The sequence below is a fragment of the Zonotrichia leucophrys genome, chromosome 6 (assembly GCF_028769735.1).
Source record: "Zonotrichia leucophrys gambelii isolate GWCS_2022_RI chromosome 6, RI_Zleu_2.0, whole genome shotgun sequence".
NCBI lineage: Eukaryota > Metazoa > Chordata > Aves > Passeriformes > Passerellidae > Zonotrichia > Zonotrichia leucophrys.
In genome coordinates this window covers 17,414,364-17,433,269 of record NC_088176.1, presented here as the reverse complement: position 1 = coordinate 17,433,269, position 18,906 = coordinate 17,414,364, and the positions used below count along the sequence as shown (strand labels likewise).

The window sequence follows — 18,906 nt, the reverse complement described above, 5'->3', positions numbered from 1 at the left end:
TTAGATTGTCAGTAGCAGAAAAAAACAGTAAGAAAAAACACAATTTACCTCAAATCCTCCAGTACTGACTCATATTCTTTTGATGCATTAGCTATTTTTGCTGCTTTAGTTGCTTCATTAATTGCATTATCTACTTGCTGAAGAACTCCTTGCTCCAACACATCCTGGTCATAGACATCAACTCCTAAATCTTTGAGCTCAGCAGCATGTGCACTACATGAGACAGACTGAATCTGCTGCCTGTTGATCTGTAAAAGGGGATGTCCTCTTCTGGGCACCTCCAAAGGAACAGCCATGGAAGTGGAAGCCTGGCAGTCAGAGTTGGGAACTGCGGTACTGTTACCCACACCGTTGTCACAAATGCCATTTTCCTGCTCAGCTCCCAAGTCCTCATCATTGTGCAGGCAATCATTGCTTGAAGCAGTGGCAGACTCTGGCTCCTGGACACTGTCTGGCGGGTCACTCTTGTGTGTTGGCATCCTCTGCTCAAAGGCAACAAAGAAGAAGGGCACTATCATAAGAACACGAACACATAAAAAGCTCTTCATGAAGACTGTGGCCCCCAAAAAAGTAAGCAAACCAACAAACACACGTTTATAATAAATTCTTGTTTCAAAACACCTGGTAGCCTACTTCTCCATCAGTCCTTCCTGCAGAGGCATCTCCACATCAACTTTCACAATCAAAAGTGACCAAAACCTCCTAGAGACAACTACATTTAACCCTCCTGGGAGACACTGATTTAAAGACAAGACAACATGTAAAAATTACTCTTCTTGCCAGACAGTGAACTCAGACTTGTGTGTAAACGGTCATGCTCCAGAAGACTGTGGCATAACAAAAACATATACAACTTAACATACCCAAACCCCAAAAATACAACTTTCGGAAACAGGTTAAGGCTTGCCATTGAAAGCACCAGCGAGTGTAGTAGGCCGTAAGCTTCAGTTTGACAATTCAAACTTTAAAGTGGAGCATAAAGCAATGCTGGACTGACTTACTAAGGCAGGCCTGGAGTTGTTATGGTTCAGGATCCTCTCCTAGCACGGCAGCCCATGGATCTCAGTCCCACCTCACGGTTTCCTCCCACCCGCGGGGAACACGCCCGCACGGGGCTTGGTCCTGCATTCAGGCACAGCAGGTACCGCACCACGCCCGCCCCGTGGAGCCCCGGGGCTCTGCCCCGCCTGCACCAAGCGGGACTGGGGCAGACGCGGGGCTTCACCCACCTCTGTGTGCGAGCGAGCGCTGGACAAAGCGCGGCTGGGACGGGCAGGCGCGGGGCTCCGGCTGCCGCCGGGCAGTGCCCGAGCCGCGCCCCGCAGCGGCACCGGGAGCGGCACCGCCGGGCCGGGCTGGGCCGGGCCGCACTGCTCCACCGGCACGGCTCCGGTTCCGGCTCCGGCACCGCGCCTGCGCCTGGGCGGCACCGCGCCGCACCGCGCGTCACTTCCGCAGCGGCGGGGACAGCGCGGGGGCCGCGCGGCGGGATCGGAACCGGGACCGATCCCGTCAGGGCCTCTCGGAACTGAGCTGGTGATGGGAGCAGAAATGAACTCTGTTCCGCGGGTCCCGCCGCTTCCTCTGCCTGTTTATCCCTTCTTCTGCCTCCCCATTCAGCGTCCTGAAACTCCCGCATCCAGCTCCGTCCTTCGGGCAACCGAACTGAGTTTACCTGCTGGCAGCCTTGGTCCAACTGTGAGAGGATAAATGTGTAGCAGAACACATATGTGTTAATAAATACTTCCCAAACATGTTGCTGGATTTTTTTCGGCTTTATTCTGAACTACAGTTTCAGGTCTTTGACGTTCCTTCTTTTCCATTTATTACTGCTTTGTAATGTCTGTGAGTCTCATGAAAACACTGAATGGGTTTTCTAATACCTTTAAGACCTGGACCTGAAAGGTCATCATGCAAATAAGGCAGTGCTACATTGATAAACTCTTTTGTTTCCTTTGCTCTGAAATACACTGTTACTGCAAATATCCTGTAGTATTTGGTGACTACAATGGGGAAACTTAAAAAACTTCATTGCCATGTTCTAAGTAGAACACGGCAATGTTAAAATGTGAAGTGCAAAGTCTTTCAGCAGGCTGAGAAAGGCAGAACCAGGGACATTTAAGGACAGAGCAATGCCAAGCTGCTGTCAAAACTAAACTATGGCATGGAGGGGTAGGCTTAGATTTCCAGAAACTGATTACTGAAGGTCAAAAGGTAAGTTGTCCTGGAAGCAGAAAAAAGAGCTTTGTATCATTAGCTGGGAGAGAAGTTTTCAAATGACAGGCTGCTTTTTTCCTAAAGGAGGAAATGGAAGCTTTTCCTACATGTTAGCAGACTTCTATCACTAATGTCAGAGATGGTCACTACTAAGATGTGAAGAAAGGCTATAGTCCAACATTAAATATTGTTGCATCAAAGCAGGTACTTGCAAAACAAAATAGTTATATGCTGTATCCTGACTCTGAGGATCCCAGGCAGAGCTTGCTGATCCCTATTGTGCTCTGTATATAAGGGCATACATGGGACTGAAAATGGTCTTCCTGGGAGTGTTCTGAAACCATGATGTAAAAATGTGGGAGTTCCTTTCGGCAACTTGTCAATGACATCTGCCCATGAAACACCACCAACCTGGGAATGACAAAAAAAGTGAAAAGCAAATTGTACAATGAGTCTGGGCAAACTGGGTCAGACCCACAGGCTGTGTGCATGGAGGCTGTTTGACTGGAGTCTGCTGAACCAGATTCTCCAGCAGCTGAAAATCTCTGTGGCTCCATTAAAGTCAGAGCAGGGTGAGATCCCACAGGCCTTTAAAGCTTGTTCTGTGGTGGTCCATCCTTGTGTGTTTGCAACACTGTGCCTTTCTTTAACTTTTCTGTCTTGACACACAGTTTTACCCAAGCAGGGGAGATCTGTCCTTTCCCTCTGGTTTCAGCCTCACCTATTGCCTGAAATGGTCTGTTACAAAGGCTGTGAAAGCACAAAATCTGTATTATATATAGAATATCTTTGAAGTTATATTTTCAGTGTGCTCACATAGAAAATTAATTTCTAGTGAACCAAAAGTTCAGTTCTGGTTTTGGCTACATACACCTATGGCTTCTTATATTTTCACATAGGATGTATGCATGCATGTTTATCTTTTGCTGAAGTATTGCATTTGTGCTCATTTTGTTTTCCTTTTTTTAAATTTTTCTATTTTTATCTTTTGCTGAAGTATTTAATTGCATTTATGTTCATTTTGTTTTCCTTTTTTTTTTTTTATTTTTCTATGTGTAGATAACTGCTTGCTGCAGTGCAGCTACTCTGCTAAACCATTGGCAGTGTGGTTTCATGGGCAGGACAAGTTCTGCTTGTTTGATTAGTTTTTTAAATGTTGTAACATAGACACATCTTCACCCCCTCTGTATGCAAGCATTACTGATGACAACTGCTGCTGGAGCTGGTTTTGGCAAGTTTTGATATGCAGATATTAGGCTCTTTTACTTGAACTAGCAAGACTGGGAAGTTAAGCTGTGTCTTCCCTTACTATCAGCCTTGTGGGGTTTCTGGGAAGGATCCTGGCAGACCATGTGAAACAGAAGCTCAGAGCTCAGCTGTTGGATCTGGAGAGATGTGAAAAAACTCAAACAGACCCCAAGGAAACTCAAATAGAATAACAACTTGGAAAGGAAGCAGTTTATTTCTGTGACTCTGAATTGGATAATGAAAAATTAGGTTCTGTAAATTATGGTCGGTGATTAGAGGGGAACGGGCAGTAATTTAATTTTTAGTCTGTGATTTTTTTCAGTTTCCTGCTCTGTTATCCCTATAACTATGATAAACCCATCCCAGGGATGCAGCCAGTATAACCAGTAACAACCCACCGTGTCTAGGTGCTGGTTCTTAGCAGGAGATGATCCCCTCAAGCCCTTTGTGCTGGACAGCCTGGTTGTGCTGTTCAGGGTGTGATCTGCTGCCAGCTGGCCAAATCCTAATTCTTGCTTTTCAAGTTAGTCTTTCCTCCACAGATTTTGGTATGTATTTTGCCAAACTGGAGGCTAAGGAAGGACTTTGTGTTAGAATACATTTATGGATTTTGTAGTGAGAAAATGCTCTATGTGGGCTATGACTGATCACAATGGACTAAGCACACGGTAAGGCTTGGACTGGCTGTCAAAGGAAAAACTAATCCAAACCAGTCCATTTTCAGAGTTAAGTGACCGTGGGATTTGAGCATCCTTGAGCTCTCATCACACCAGAGTTTACATGCATTAAGGTGACCTGAGATGGCTGAGCCTCAGGCATGTGACTGCCACTTTTCTTTGTGGAGCAGTCCCAGTGGATGCAGTGCTTTGCTAAATATTTAAAGATGTTCCTTTGTCCCAAAGTGCTTAGGCCTAAGATTGTCATTTATTCATAGACCTTAAGCCCAGACAGGACCATTAGATCATTCTTTCTGACCTCCTGTGTGACACTAAAAATACTCAGTAACTTCTACATCAGGCCTGAGTCTTGGAGACAAGGTGACACAGATGGCTTGCCAGGATACCACATTTTGATTTAAATTCACTGAACAGTAGAAAATCCACTACATGACTTGGTAGATTGTTCCAGGGCTGATCCTTCTAGCTATCTTTCATGCAGCCCGAAACACACTAACTTCAAAAAAAAAAAAGTCGTGCTTAAAAGAGAGCCTGGTCTGTTAAACACAGAGGAAGGAAAGACTTCAATGTAATTTTAGAATAAGCCACAACTTTGTAAAATCTTGAGGTTGAATTTCAGAAGAATAAACTTTCCCTTACCTGCTTAGACTTCTGAAATGGAGTGGACATCAGAGGTTTCACCTAAAACTTTCCTAAGCAGTAAAGTGCTTCCCTGTGCTATAGCTGTTCCTAGAAACACTGCTTTTGTGGCTGAGCTGATCAGCGGGCTACACTTGCCCTGCCTGAGGCCAGCTTAGAAGCCAAAAATCCCAACACTATTTTGGAGGGGTCAGTTAGTCAGGTATGGAGTGTCCTGGTGCCCACAAGCAGCAGTGTTCTGCTGAAAAAACAGATGGCAGTACCAGATTTTAATGCATATCAGTTTAGCTTCTCTGTTTTTCAGTCTTTTCCTGATGAAGCATCAACTGTGGGTCTGAGCCAACACCCTAGGAGATTTCTGTACTGGTGGTGAAAAAACTATACACTGAGGCACACTGATACTTTTAAAACAAAATGCCAAAACTGTGAAGTTGTGATGAAAATAGATAATAAATGATTTAAAGGCTGTATTGCTTCTCAGGAGGGCACAGAATTGCCGGCAGCATTGGCAGGAATGGGAATTCCATCCACAGTAATAAAGCATCTGTATCTCTTTGTACCAACGAGTTGAGTGGCAAGTATCTCTCAGAGCCATGGCAGTGTAATAAAGCTAATATATCAACCTAAGAGAGATGCTAAGCTCTTTGAAAATAATTGTGTAGTTGGCAAGCAATAACTGCTACTCTTTATATTGCAGAGAAATAAAATTGTTTGGTTTTTTTTTTTCCCTCACTCTCCCTGCTGTGGTGCATTTAAGAAATTAAATGCAGAAATCTACTCCTAATGCACTACTAGGTTGGAAAACTAATGACTGCAAATGGGAACAAATTCCAGAAGTGAAGGTTTCTCCCACTGCTTTTCTGTGGTTAGTTTGCTCACCCTTTTTATTTCCAACAAATATTGCTAGACAACAGCTCACATGTAAGGAAGTTCTTGATAATACCAATCTTTTAGGAAAGCTTCTTGTTTGTGGTTATTTGGGCTGTGTTTTTCTCCAAAGAAATTAAAGAGTGACTTTCTAGGTGAAGGCCTTTTTCTGAGCTTGCAGCCAGATCATTGCTTCTTGTGTGTCTTTGCTACATATCTTTCATAGATGTGTGTGCACAATGTTTTTTAAGGCCCTGTATAAAAATGAAAAATAAATTACAGAAGTTTTAAAAACTGAGTAAAACAGGTAATAGGCTGTTGGCATCAATCTTCTGCAGGCAAAGAGGGAAGACAAACCTGGGTGTTTATTGTCCTTTCAAACCAGCCTTTCACATTCTGCATACTTCATGGTTGTTCACTGAAAAGCTTAGGACAAGGCTCTGGCTCTTGCACCCCAGAACCAGGATCTTCTACTGCAGCCAAGGGCTGCTGCTTTCCACCTGCTCTCCACGTGTCTAGGTCTCCTTGCAATGACTGCAGCACCTGTGATGCTCCCAAAGCTCCCTGGCAGTCCTGCTCAGCCTGTGTTTGAACTGTCGATGGTGCCATGAAGAGAAGCATCATAAACATTTGAGTACTTGAAAATCTTTCACCCCCTCAAAAACTAGGCTGTCAGAGACCCGGTGGTGGCCACCTGCTGGCTTTAACACTAGAGGGAGGCATCGCCTAAAAGAAATCACAAATGCTTCCAAAATAGCACAATTTAGAACGATTTATATGTCTTGGAAGGGAACAAAACACTGATTTCTTTTTAAAGCCTCTGTTTTTATTGGAATACATTATGGGAGGCCTCATTTGTTGCTGGGAACGCTCTTGGCCAGAGTGAAATCCAAGCCTCCTGATGAGGTGGGCAGATCCAGCCTGCGCTGCTGTGCTTTGTCTTAGCTGGGCTCTCCTGGGACAGCCCTTTGCTCCAGGCCTGGAGGTACTGCAGCCTCTATAAATAGCCCATCGCTGAATTGTTGTGTGAGCAGATTTCAAAGGGTAAAGAATTGTTCCAAAGGATCAAGAATTCTGTTGTTTTAGTTCAGATTGACACACTCAAACCGATTTTGCTGTCTGGCCTCAGTTTGTACTCAGGGCAGAGGTCAGGAAGATGAAATGTTGGTGCTTCACTCTGTATTAATTTCTCCCTAATTTCAAGCCTATAAGCAAAATAATAGGGATTGACCTAATGGTGGTGGCTATGTAGGAGTGGTTGCTGTCCCTGAAGAGGATTTTCCTCTCCCCCTTTACTCTATTAGCTTGTGCTGTGGCAGCATGGATCCTGTGCCATAAAAATGGGAAGTATTGCACAGCTCCCTGATTCATGATGGACTTCAGTGCCTGTAAACTGTGTTTTTGTACATTGCACAAAAAGACCACAGAAGAATGGGAATAGTTATTTGTGGGCTTCACAGCAGTTGGCAGCAACTCAGAGTTATATAAAGCATATATTATACTGAGCAGAGAGCTAAGAAGGAAAGTAGGGTAAAAGAAAGGGCCCAGGAGCTCTGTGTATCCTACTGAAATCTTTCAGTGAGTCCTGTTCAGTGGAGATGCTTATTTATTCTCCCAGAATTTTATCTGCCTTGACTCAGTTGGTGAGCACAACTACACCTAACAGGCAAAGGTGGGAAAAGTGGTCTGAGGCAGTCTTTTCTAGCAGGTGGGAGGGAATGAAACACTGCTGAAGGAGCCAGAGAGGCAGAGATGAGATGTGCAGGTGGGGACAGATGAAAAGGAGATGCGTAGATGGGAGAGGAAGAAGAGAGGAAGCAACAGATATGAAGAGTGAGGGAAGGCCTGTTTTGAAATCTGGGGACCAGAATTAATTGCTGAACAGGACACTGCACTGAGATATGTGGGTGGCTGCTTTGAGTGACCTTAAATCTTTGCATTTTGAGGTGTAGCACACATGCTGAGGAGTTCAGATCGTCAAAGATCACTGAGATTAAGGTCTTGAGAGACAGGTCTGTTGTCAGAAGGTGCTCAGAAGACACTTCAAATGGATGACAGCAATTAAAAAGAATAATAAAATGTGTAAATTACAGCTGTAAAGACTCCGTTTAGAGTTACTTAAGCTGTTCCATGAATTTATCCTTTCACAAGTTCCAGGCAGTGTAGCCTCATCCTTTTTGGCAACACTGAAAGTGTCCTGAGTCTCTGCTGGAGTAGGACTTGGTGCTCTGTTCCTATTGCACCATGCTGCTCCATCTCAGCCCTAGACTGCTTCTAATAAAGGAACTTTCACAGTGTCTGTCTGCAGTTTCATCCTGTTGAATCCCTTGGATACCTCATCATCTGTGTTCCTCACCAAAGGCCTTGAGATATGGTTTGTTAAACAGCTACAAGAAAATTGCATTGCGAAAGCTGCTGATGTAGTTCCCTTTGCCTTTCAGAACATAATTCAGCAGATTTGTACTTATTATAGCAGATCCCTGTTTAGAGCAAGGAAGATTTCTCAAGGTGCTGTTTAAAACTTCCTGGTTTGTGCTGTAAATTGTTAATCAGTCCATGACAGCATAAATAAAATTAGAGGGTTTAATTAAAACTAATGAATGAGTGAATGGAGAATACACAGCATGTTTCACTTCTAGTGCGCTGGTGCTGTGAATAATTAAAATGTCACAGAGTAGGAGATGTCTTAGTAAAATTGTTAGAGCCGCAAAAATAGAGACCCCCAGACCTTGGTGGTTTGGGAAGGTTTTGCTCTTTAAATTGTTGAAATACATTTATATAAGTTAGGGGAAAATAAAAATATATGTACAACTCTGGTTTTTATTAGGATGGAGTCAAAGTTGGAAGCTTGGTGCCAAACAAACCCTACTGCCTTTTGGATAGGTTTGCATGTCTCCGAAGATCTAACTGTGTTCATACCATATTAATCCTACCACCATATCACCCAGGGGATTAGTTTCCTCTTTTGACTCATCTGTGACTCTATTCGTGCAAAGTAAACTTATTATTATAGGCTATTATATTGTTGTTACTTGTTAATGTTCCATCTACTCAAATCACAAACATTCTTTTGATTTAAACCCAAACCTGAACCACAGGCTGAGCTGGATTTGCCTCTGGCTCAGATTTGGTTTATATGACGTGGTCAGATACCAGGCCAAGAAAATAATTTTAACTGGACTGTTTTAAATAGATCCAGGGAGCACGAGGTGAGATTAGAAAGGTTGAATCCGAAGAAGCTGATCAGACCATCATAAAGGTTGGGATTACATACTAGACCCTGAGTATAAATTCTCAGAATAGTATGAAAAAATCTTTCATCTTTCTGCTGTACAGTGGTTTGCTGTTGCCTGTGGTACAATGTGCTTTACCTCCCCTCTGTGACTTATTCTAAGATTGGTGCTCTCCCTCACATCTCTGGACTTTTCCCCACATCTATTCTGCTGACCCTATGACATCTTCTGAGGCAAGGAGCCTGTTGGAGCATGAAATAGGATCTGGATAAATGTTCTGGCTGCTGACATTGCTGATGAAATAGTAATGCCCTTGCAGCCTGCTTTCTGTGTCAGAATGACCCAAGGTGAGCATCAGTGAGGGACCTTACTCAGTGTAGGGATGTCACTGTGTGTGCTGGGAGGTTTAAAAAGTACCATGCTTCCATCAAATGCCTCTGGAGGCTGTGATCTGATGGTAGGCAGTACTAGATGCAAGCTAGACTGGGGGGAAAAGATAAAAATCCTCCATGAGGTATCTATGCTGTTGTATAATCCTAGCTCTGTATCATGAAATGCCTTATGGTGGCTGAATAAATATAGAGAATTTCCATCAATTAAGCCTGGTAGATCAAGGTGGTAAGAGCAGTGCAAGCTTCCAAGTGGCCCTCCGGAAGTGTCTTCCATGTCTGGATTGGCTATGCAAAGCCTCACCACTAACAACATGCACAATATATTCCTTCTCAGTGCTTGGCTGCCTGTTTAGCAGAAGATCACACCAGATTATGACAATTGTCCCCCTGAGCCTTAAACACTTATAAAGGAAGAAGTAGACTTTGCCAGGAACTCAAATGATTTCCTAATGTTATATGAAGTATCATTTAAAAGTATGACTCTAACCTGTTCACCATTGCCTTAATGCTTTGGCATTAGGAGCCATATGGAAAAAGGAGTCTCAAAAATCAGAAGAAAAGATTTTGAAAAATATGGTGGGTTTTTTACTTAAAAGTTTTCTTTTCCCATGTATGTTTTTGGGCCATTTTGTTCCAAAATTCAAATATTTTGAAAGCAGAGCATTGAGTGACTAAGAAAGAACATAATTCTCCCTGCATATCACTTTGTGTTTGAATTGAGGGAAATTGCACTAAAGAAAATGTGGGCCTTTCAATTATGCTCTAAATCCCAAATATCTGTACATTGTCAAAACAGACTAGATTTTATTTTATGGCTCAGGCTATAGCATTAAGAGCTTTGGTTGCTTGGTTAAAAAAATAAAAATTAATAACCAACAATTTGAGTTAATTAGGTATGCTCAATTCCTCTCATAAATTATACTGATTTATGTGAGTTCTTCAACTTTAATGGTTACATTAATAACTCACTACAAATTAACAATAATCACAAGTGCAATTGAGAAAATATCTTCCCACTGGTTACTTTAAGATTCAGTTTCAATTAAAGTGTTTGGTACTCTTTTTCAATCAACCAGAGCTTGGATCCTGCTCCTGGTGACATCACTGTAAATCTGGGGTGAGGTTTTTATAAAGTTAATGGCATTACTCCAGATTTACATAGATCTTGCCAAAAGCAAAATAGAGTCCATCAACTAAAGCATTCCCTTATCTTCAAAGGGAATTGGTTTCATCTGTAATAAAATATCTCAGGGCAGCCTAGGCTAAGCCTTGTTATTTGCCTTCACTGAGCTGCTTTGTGTAAATGAACTTTTTTATATTTGAGTCTAAAAGGTTGAAATCCATAAGCAACCTTCCCTAGACTACACCAGAGCGGATCCAGGCTCTGTAAAGCCTCTACTAAGATGCTTTTTCATTATGACAATATGAAGTTAAGGTTGCAAAAGTTTGTTGGGCTTTTCAGAGGAACACATGTAAAAACTTGTATTTCCCAAATTCCAGAGGCTGACAAATATGATCAGAATGTAGCTAGAAACAGGCAGACATGAGTTGTTGGGGACCCTGTCCATGCTGGTCTGTTTTTTGCAAGGGATGGTTCTAATTAGCTATATTCTCTTGCTGGTTATAGCAAACATTTTTTTCCGCAAATATAGATAAATCAGTTACATTATTGGTTTATTTTCTTAGTTCTCAAGTGCTCAAAAGGCAGAACTTCAGATCAAGATTCCTCAATGAATAGTCCTCTGTTTTTAACTTAGGTTTGTTGAGTTTAATGCTTGCTATGGTGTAGGGTGTACAGTGTATGCTTTTGGAATGTAGGAGCTCTGGCTTGTATTTTTCCACATGGCTGGGCAACAATACCATTGTTTAAGTATCTACAAAAGGTATTGCTATGCTTTCCTTCAGGACACAGTAGGAACTGTGAGCCAATAAGTCCTGCATTAAAATATATGTCCTTGCTCAATCTATTCAGTATGTTGGAACACTTCTTCCCCATTCCCATATCTTGCTGTAAGAATGAGACTAAAGTAGATCAAGAATTGGTTCACAGACTCCAAGCTTTTTTTCTGGTGGAAGCTTTTAATCCTTTCCATGTATGGGAATGCTGGCATGGTGCAGCTTTTCTGTCACAGTCAGGTAGGATTGTGATACTGCTGGAAATGTCTGTCTTGCTGTGTGTCAGTGCCAGTGTAGGGAACATGCTCCTCCCAGAACTGCTGGGTGAGGATAGCTGCTGCACCATGCAGTGCACTGTCAGGCTGGAGGAAAGATGCTGGGGGTAGGCTGCTGGCACAACACAACCTTGTCAGTGTTCAGAATGCTTTCCAGATGAGCAGGCTGAGTGAGCAGATCTAGGAACTCACAATTCGTCCTACATCAGAAGGAAGCTTGCAAAAATTTTTGCAACATATACATGAACAACCATGAAATGAACAGGAGACAATTCCTTTGGTTGTGTGGGAGCCACCTATCACTGTTAGGGAAACCTTGGTGTTCTCTGAATATTTTGGTTAAAGATGTGCTGGTTTACAGTCCTTCTCTCTGTAAAGTTGCTGGGAACAACATTCATTTATAACTGGAAGTATGATGACAATGTCAAACCCCAAGATTTAGACTAAATATTGAAGAACTTATTGACAGTTAAATTTATTACAGTTAAGTCAGCTAAAGCAACATCAGAAGGCCTTTAACATGGGTTACATACAACCATGATTACCCAAACCTGAGAGAATAACATGTGACGAATAATCTTGTATTCTTGTTTAAAGAAAAATATAAGTAGATAAAAGATAAAGAACAGTAAGGAAAGTGAAATACTTGGGCAGAGGTCCAGAGGAGTTCAGATATCTCCATCCTTAGTATGTAATTGGAATTGCTCTTGTTGCACCTTGTGTGTTGCTGCTCATAGTATTAATCTGATTTTAGACTGTTTATGCCAGCAGGCCATGGAGTCATGCAGCTGTGAATCAACTCCAATAACTAGAGAAGGATCAATACCTAATTCTATAAAGAAATCCTCTTAAAAAGGGCATGAGACCAAAGCTGGAATTAATAGAGTCTTCCAGTGTACACCTCCAATTGCACATGAGAGAGTTGTCAGTATCCCTGATACAATTTACACTGCCTCAAAAACACAAACCTCAGCAAGTAAAGAAAGTGAAAGCACTTTTGGAATGATCTGTGCTAGAGTGATTCCCTCCACAATAGGCCTAAGCTAATCCAAACTGATGCTTTTTATACAAATGATTATAAATAGAAGCCAAAATTTTGTCAGACCAATAGTGCAAACTTAACATATTGGCCCCTTGGTGTCATTTGAAGAAAATTAATGCAGGGGACCAAAGAGACAGAGTCTGCAATATGTAATGCTCCAGAGACATAGCTGAGATTTTGTTCCTAGTGTAGCAGAAATAAATGCTCTTGGCAAGTCATAGGGGAGGAATAAGACGTGCATAAGTAAGATTAATCAGTAAAGCCAGTATCTATCTCATGAGTCATATCTGACATCAAAAGGGCCAAGGTTGTTGCATGTAAATTTGTGCTACTACAGGAAAGGAAAATAACAAAGAATCTCTTGTGCAAATTGTGCTGTAGATTTGGATAACTGGGAAGCACTAGAGAGAAAGGGGAAGGAGTGGGGGCTTCTCTTTCCTCTTTCAGTAGAAAACTAAGTGTGAAATCATGGCCAAGTAAAATCACTGGCAGTGCTGCTGTGGCTTTTACAGGGTCAGGTGCTGCACATGGTTTGTATGTACTGGGTTACAGTGGAAGGGCAGAACTTCTCAGCCTTTTCTTAGGTAAACTCTCAGAAGGAATGACAACAGGCCAAAGAGCCTCTGTCCGCTGAAAATGCTAGATCTGTTAAATCAGAGGTGAGAGGATTTTTCCTCAGTGAAGGTCGAATAGACTTTTGTGAGCCACTATTGTGTGGCTGAATAATGAGAGGCTGGGGAGAAAGAAGCAGAGTGTGCCTGAGCCCCCAGGCTGCAGATTCCCAGCTCAGCCTCCCTTCCCCTAGTATGTGCAGAAGTGTCCTGATGCAGAAGTGCCTCTTTTTGTGTGCTCTGTGAGCAGTTTGTGCTGCTTTGCCTCCCCTTGCAGCAAACCACCCTGCAAGCTGTCTGCCCTTTCTGCAAGGACAGGGAGGTGTGAGGGGCAGAAAAGGGGATTCTGAAGCATTGTTCTCTGTTTCACTCGTAGATTTCCTGGCACAGTTAAACTTTGTGATGGACTGGACATGTTTGTGCTCTGCATCAAGGACAACTCTCAACCAGGTCCAGAAGAAATCACAGCAGAACCAAAAGGCATTTTTTCAGCACATGAGACAGAGATGCCTAGTCTTGCATTTTTTAAAGACTATGTTGAATGGGACAGATACAAGGTCTTCATCTGTTTGCTGGTTTTTTTCCTACTGGTTCCTTCAGTTTACTGGGTCTCACTTTCAGAGCTTGGGGAAATTGTCACAAGCCACATTCAATTAGACATAAGCCACCCTCACTGGTAATAAGAAAAGGGGCAATGCTTTTCAGCATAGAAGAGATGACTGTCAGTCAATGGAAGGACTGCACTTCCTCCTGGAGAATCACATTTTGAGCTTCTGCCTGGATCATGCAGCTCAGTGGTGCTCCCACATGGGCCCAAGCCTTCAAGGCACAATCTGGCTCTATTGGTTTTGTGGCGGTGGTTGTCTAGGCAGATTCCCCCAGGACTGAAATGAGAGACCTCTTGTGCTGAAAACACTTGGGTCTGTCCAGATTGAGCTAAAATGGGCTCTGCCATTAAGGTTTGTAATGGATTATATCCTTGGGGAAACAATTGCAGGGTTCAGGACGTGGGTGAACAAAGGCTGGCCAAGCAGTTGAAGTGGCCATGTGGGCATTAAGTGTTGGGAATGCTGGGCACCAGGGCAGCAGGGGGGGTGGATAGGGGTCCTCATTTCATTTATATGACATGTAAAACACTTTGGAAGAACATTTGTTGCTGCAGTACCAAAAACAAGCTGTTAAGATGGACTTTTGTCTTGCTGTCTGTGATTATAATGCTGATCTGTTCCTCTCTGCCAAAGGGAATTCTTAACACTTCAGGATATTTTTCCTTGTTGTTCAAATACATTTTTCACTTGCCAGTTTCCCCACAACAGGAAAACAAAGTGGTACCCTAATACAGTTTAGAGACTGATGACTGCACAGGCAAAATAGGATTCAGTGGAATAAAATCAGGAGGGGATATTTGAAAGCATACTCTGCTTGCACCACAAACTCATCATGTGAAGCATTTCAAAAGGGTTTTGGATACTGATGCCAGTAAGGAAGAAACCGTCACCCACATGGTCCCACAAGATGGGGAAGAGCTGGAAGTGCAGCAGGGCTGGCAGATGAGGCAGTGGTGGTGCCAGCAGGCCGAGCAGCCCCAGCCAGCTGGCCACCCTCAGCCCGGGGGCCTGCCCATGTTTTGGCTGTGGCAGAGTGCCAGGCTTGCTCCCTGCATGTGCATTTACAAGGAACCAGTGCCCAGTTTACTTGGATACAAGGGGATGCTTTGTGAGCACTGCACCCAAACTGGCATGAGATAGAGAGCTTTATAAATCAGCAAGCCTTGAGGCGAGCTCTTGTGTGTGTGGGAGCTGTTGGTGTAGGAATGTGCTAGCTGTCTGCTGCTCACTCATTCATATTAAGTATTTTAAATAGAAAATGCAGACAAGAGGGACTGGCTGCCAAATGCATTGCTAGATAAAAGATGTAAAGATGGAGTTAAAGGTGAGGTTATTTATTATCAGTCATTTAAAGGTTAAAATCACGCTGTAATTGGCTATGCATTTCCAGGAACTTCCGAATACACATTATATTGGCAAGACAACCTGTCATGTTAAGAACATGCAGTTACAGCTTTTTTGTCTTCTAGTAATGAGGATGAAAACATGATAAATCTGGTAGGTCTGGATTGAAAAATCACCATGGCCCAGCCCTGCCCTGCCAAGTTGTGAGAAGAAAGTCCCACTCATATGGTTAACACATGGATTTGTGCAGTGAAGGGACCTGTTAGATACCCTGAACTTTATTTCTTAGTCTTTGTAGAGCCACTCTGTGCTGCATGGAGGAACAAATGGATGAGTGTGAGTGCTGATAAACTTTCCTGCTCCTGGAGTCCCTGCACAGTGCAAGTGCCTTGGGATGAAGTACTTGCCCTGGGTTAGAAAGTTTGGTGACTTTTGCCTCCCTGTTTTCTGGTCCAGCTTTGTGTTGTCTCATAGCAGAGACATCCTCTGCTCTGCAGCTGTCATAACACTTGCAAACCACCCACTCTTCACAGGAGCAATTACATGTAACCCAACCCCTTGCTGTGTGTGCAAGCTGATCTCTCCCACTGCCCTAGCTCCAGAATCCCTTTGTTTTGCAGCTCTGTCACCTCTGTAGCAATCACAGCAGACCAGCTTCATTATTTTCCAATTTGTGCTCTGAGCTCTGAGACCTCAGACCTGCTGGCCCACTCCCAGTGGAATTCCACTTAGGCAGCTTAGAAGGGTGCTTTTTGCTGGACATTCCCTTGCCTGACTCTTTTGGAGTAACTTACAGGCTGATTTATATTTCTCCTAATTGTGTCAAGTTATTTGCAGCCATAACTTCTGCTTCTGATTTGTCTCCTCATTACCCCAGAGCAGAAATTTGCCATAGAGTTTACCTCATTTGTGCTGATTTATTTTAACACTTGTTGCAATTTACCATGGTTTGTTTTTCCATTCCTGCACTGCCACATCCCCTACTGTGCTCTGTGCCAGTTTGAATGGGGATCATAGGAAGAGCCCTGACAAAAGAGGACCTCTCTCTCCTATGAAATCCAGTTTTTTATTGTTTCCTGTGCTTTTAAATTAGGAAATTTGCTAGGGTGGGCAGGCCTTTGGGGCTGCAGTTGTTGCCACTGTCAGATTTACTTTCTCATCCAGCGTTTGATTTGAGCTGGATGTTCTGATTGGTTGGTTTTGGTTGCTCTGAAGTTTGACATTTATACCCACTCCAAAATTAGCACCCCTCCTGAAAAAAGAAAATTTAAAAACCTCCAAACACAACTATTAACAGATTTCTTTCTAGAAAAAAAAAACAAACCTAAATATTTATGATTGACCAAAACAGCTTTTCTGTTTCTCTGGAAAATTCCATTTTAGCTCAAACCGAAATACAGTCTGTACTGGTTATTTAATTCCTTGATATCACAGATAGTTAATTAACAATTATAGCTGATAAGTTATATTTTTCCAACTTTGTACAGCTTCTGCAAAAAAGTCTTTGGAAAATTACTGGAGCTGGAAATGCTCCAGGGACCACATGTGATACAAGTGGTTCTCCTGTGACTCACAGGAGGAGCTGCTGGGGCAGTTCAGAGTCTTTCTCATGTCCAGTCAGGACCTGAATCACTGGCTTTGCTCTGGAAACTGATCTGGGTTACCTGCAGCAGTGTCTTTGCTGTGGGGCTGTGTGCCTCTCTGGTGTTTGTACCACAGCCAGGTCCCTCTGACTTTGCTGGAGGTGGACACTGAGCAAGACCTTTCAACCTATTTGAGTTCTAATGAGCTTTTCCAGGAGTGCACCAGTGCCACGGAGCTTGGTGGTGGCCTGGGTCAGCCTCCCAGGGCAAAAGGACAGCATTAATTTAATTTTTATGTGTTCATGGTGTTTCTAATAAACACAACTGGTCATTAGACAAAAGGTAGTGAAAAGGTACTTAAGATTTCTTTCCTGTTTGTGTGGCCAAAAATGTTAGCCAGCCCTAATGAAAGTGCTCCCCAGGGCGATGTGTTTTGCAGTTAAAAGTAGGATTCATAGGCCAGTCCTTGAAATCAAACAGAGATAGCCTAAAGATAAGACCAGCTTGGAGTAGGAATCCTCAGAAACATAATTCTGCAGTCAAAAATCATTTCTGGATACTTTCAGTCATCTATGGGGCTGCTGGCAGTGTCACAGAAAAAGGCACAGATGTAAGCTAACCCTCTCCTGTCCCTTCTGTGCAGATACCCAGGACAGTGCTGCTGTGTGCAGGGGGAGAAAGAGGCTGAAGGGCTGATGAATTTACTCTGTGCCATGTGCAGACAGCCACCAGGTGCCAGTTTAACACTGGTTTCACCAGTGTGGATGCTGCTCATTTGTGGGATGGACCTTTGGGTAGGGGTCAGTGGTTGTCTAAATCCAGAATCAGAAAACACTGGTACCTTAGCTGTGCCATGAAATCACCAGACCAACAGGGGAGGAAAATGGCACTGAAATAAAGAACTGGGACTGTTGTACTGTCCTCTTTTCAGAGGAACACGTGTAAAAACTTGTATTTCCTAAATTCCAGAGGCTGATAAATTTGCCCTTGGTCTCATTTGTTCAAGTCAGAATTTCTGCCGGGCACTGGAAGAGCTGTCCCCGGGCAGGTCTCTGGGTGTGCGATGGTTAGCGAGTCCCTCTCCCTGCAGGGCGGCCGTGCAGGGCCGGGAGCTGCCTTGGGTTTGATTCTAAAAAGCCAAAGGTTGGCAATCCAGCCGTTCCTCTGGCCAATAGATGGTGCTCTCCAGCTGATTTTATGTCTCGTGTTGGAGTTTGGCAGCAGTTTTAAGCAAGTCCTTTCTTATTGTTAACTCCAGTAAATCTTTTCTGGGCTGGGTTGAACTTCCCAATTATGAAACTCAGAGCAGGCTTTTGGAAACTCTTCAGAACAGGCCTGATTGACTAGGCAGATTTTTTTCCATTTGCAATTAAGATTTTATATAAACTTAAACAATGGTGAAACAACAAAACGCATCGTGCTGCATGTACAGTGTGCTGCTGGCAGCCTGACAGCTTGTGACTCCTAAATTATACAGTGATGACCCAGTGCCAAATAGGAACAGAGCATGTTCATAAACATGCTATCAACTAGCAACACAGCATGCTTTGAAACTCCCTGAAGCCTTGAATAATCACATTGTGACAAACCAATACAACCAGGTGGTGGTAGATCAGAGCAGGATAGCTCTCTCCTGTCACTTGGGACCCTTGTATTGGACACAGAGTTTCACAGCTGATAGAAGGTAAATAAGGTAACTGCTTCTCAGATTTACCTTATTTTTTAAAGTTTTCTTTGACAGTATTTTGTTTAACACACTTTTTTTGAGAACTGTGTGTCTCTTGCTCTTGATCCTTGTTGTGTCATCCCCTCTCGTTACTTCTGCCAACTCTACTGTTTGTTGGGTCCATATGTGTCCTGATTCAGTTCACTAATGTTGGTTAAAATTATCAGTGGAGAATGTCAGCAGCATCTTTTCACTCTTTCAGCAACAATGAGCCTGGGAACCAGTTTAGTTTGCTGAGGAAACTGCTGTCAGAACCTTCAGGAATGATGTTCACACTGAGGTTGACAGCAGAATTCCACCTGACATGCAGGCCATAGGAGCAGTCCCTAGATTCCAGTTTTGCACAGCCCAGGTGTAGGTTTTGTGCCTCCTTGGCATACCAACATGTGCTTCAAACAGCTAACTGTTGTCTGTGTATGTCATCCTTAGGAAAGGAATATTCCAAAGGACTCACAGCTGCTTATGGGAGGGCAGTATATCACAAGGGAGTGATGCATTGCTTCAAAGACAATGCTCTGCAAATGCTACATCTGAGATTAACTTCCCAG

At 43.1% G+C, this 18,906-nt stretch overlaps 1 protein-coding gene across 5 annotated transcripts in view; it reads right to left on the bottom strand.

Moving 5' to 3' along the window:
• The window catches only part of ERCC6 (ERCC excision repair 6, chromatin remodeling factor), a 44,060-nt gene extending 42,674 nt beyond the window's left edge, over positions 1-1,386 (bottom strand). The window contains exons 1-2 of one of the 5 annotated variants that reach the window (XM_064716891.1): positions 1,230-1,386; positions 49-485 (exon numbers count right to left, since the gene is read on the bottom strand). In XM_064716891.1, the coding sequence (XP_064572961.1) occupies positions 49-479 (431 nt within the window). In that variant the 5' untranslated portion in view covers positions 480-485; positions 1,230-1,386. Of the gene's footprint in view, positions 1-48; positions 549-1,001; positions 1,143-1,229 lie in introns of those variants that run through there. The other 4 variants (XM_064716889.1, XM_064716892.1, XM_064716890.1 and 1 more) reach the window with 4 other exon arrangements.
• Positions 1,387-18,906: the final 17,520 nt, after the last annotated feature.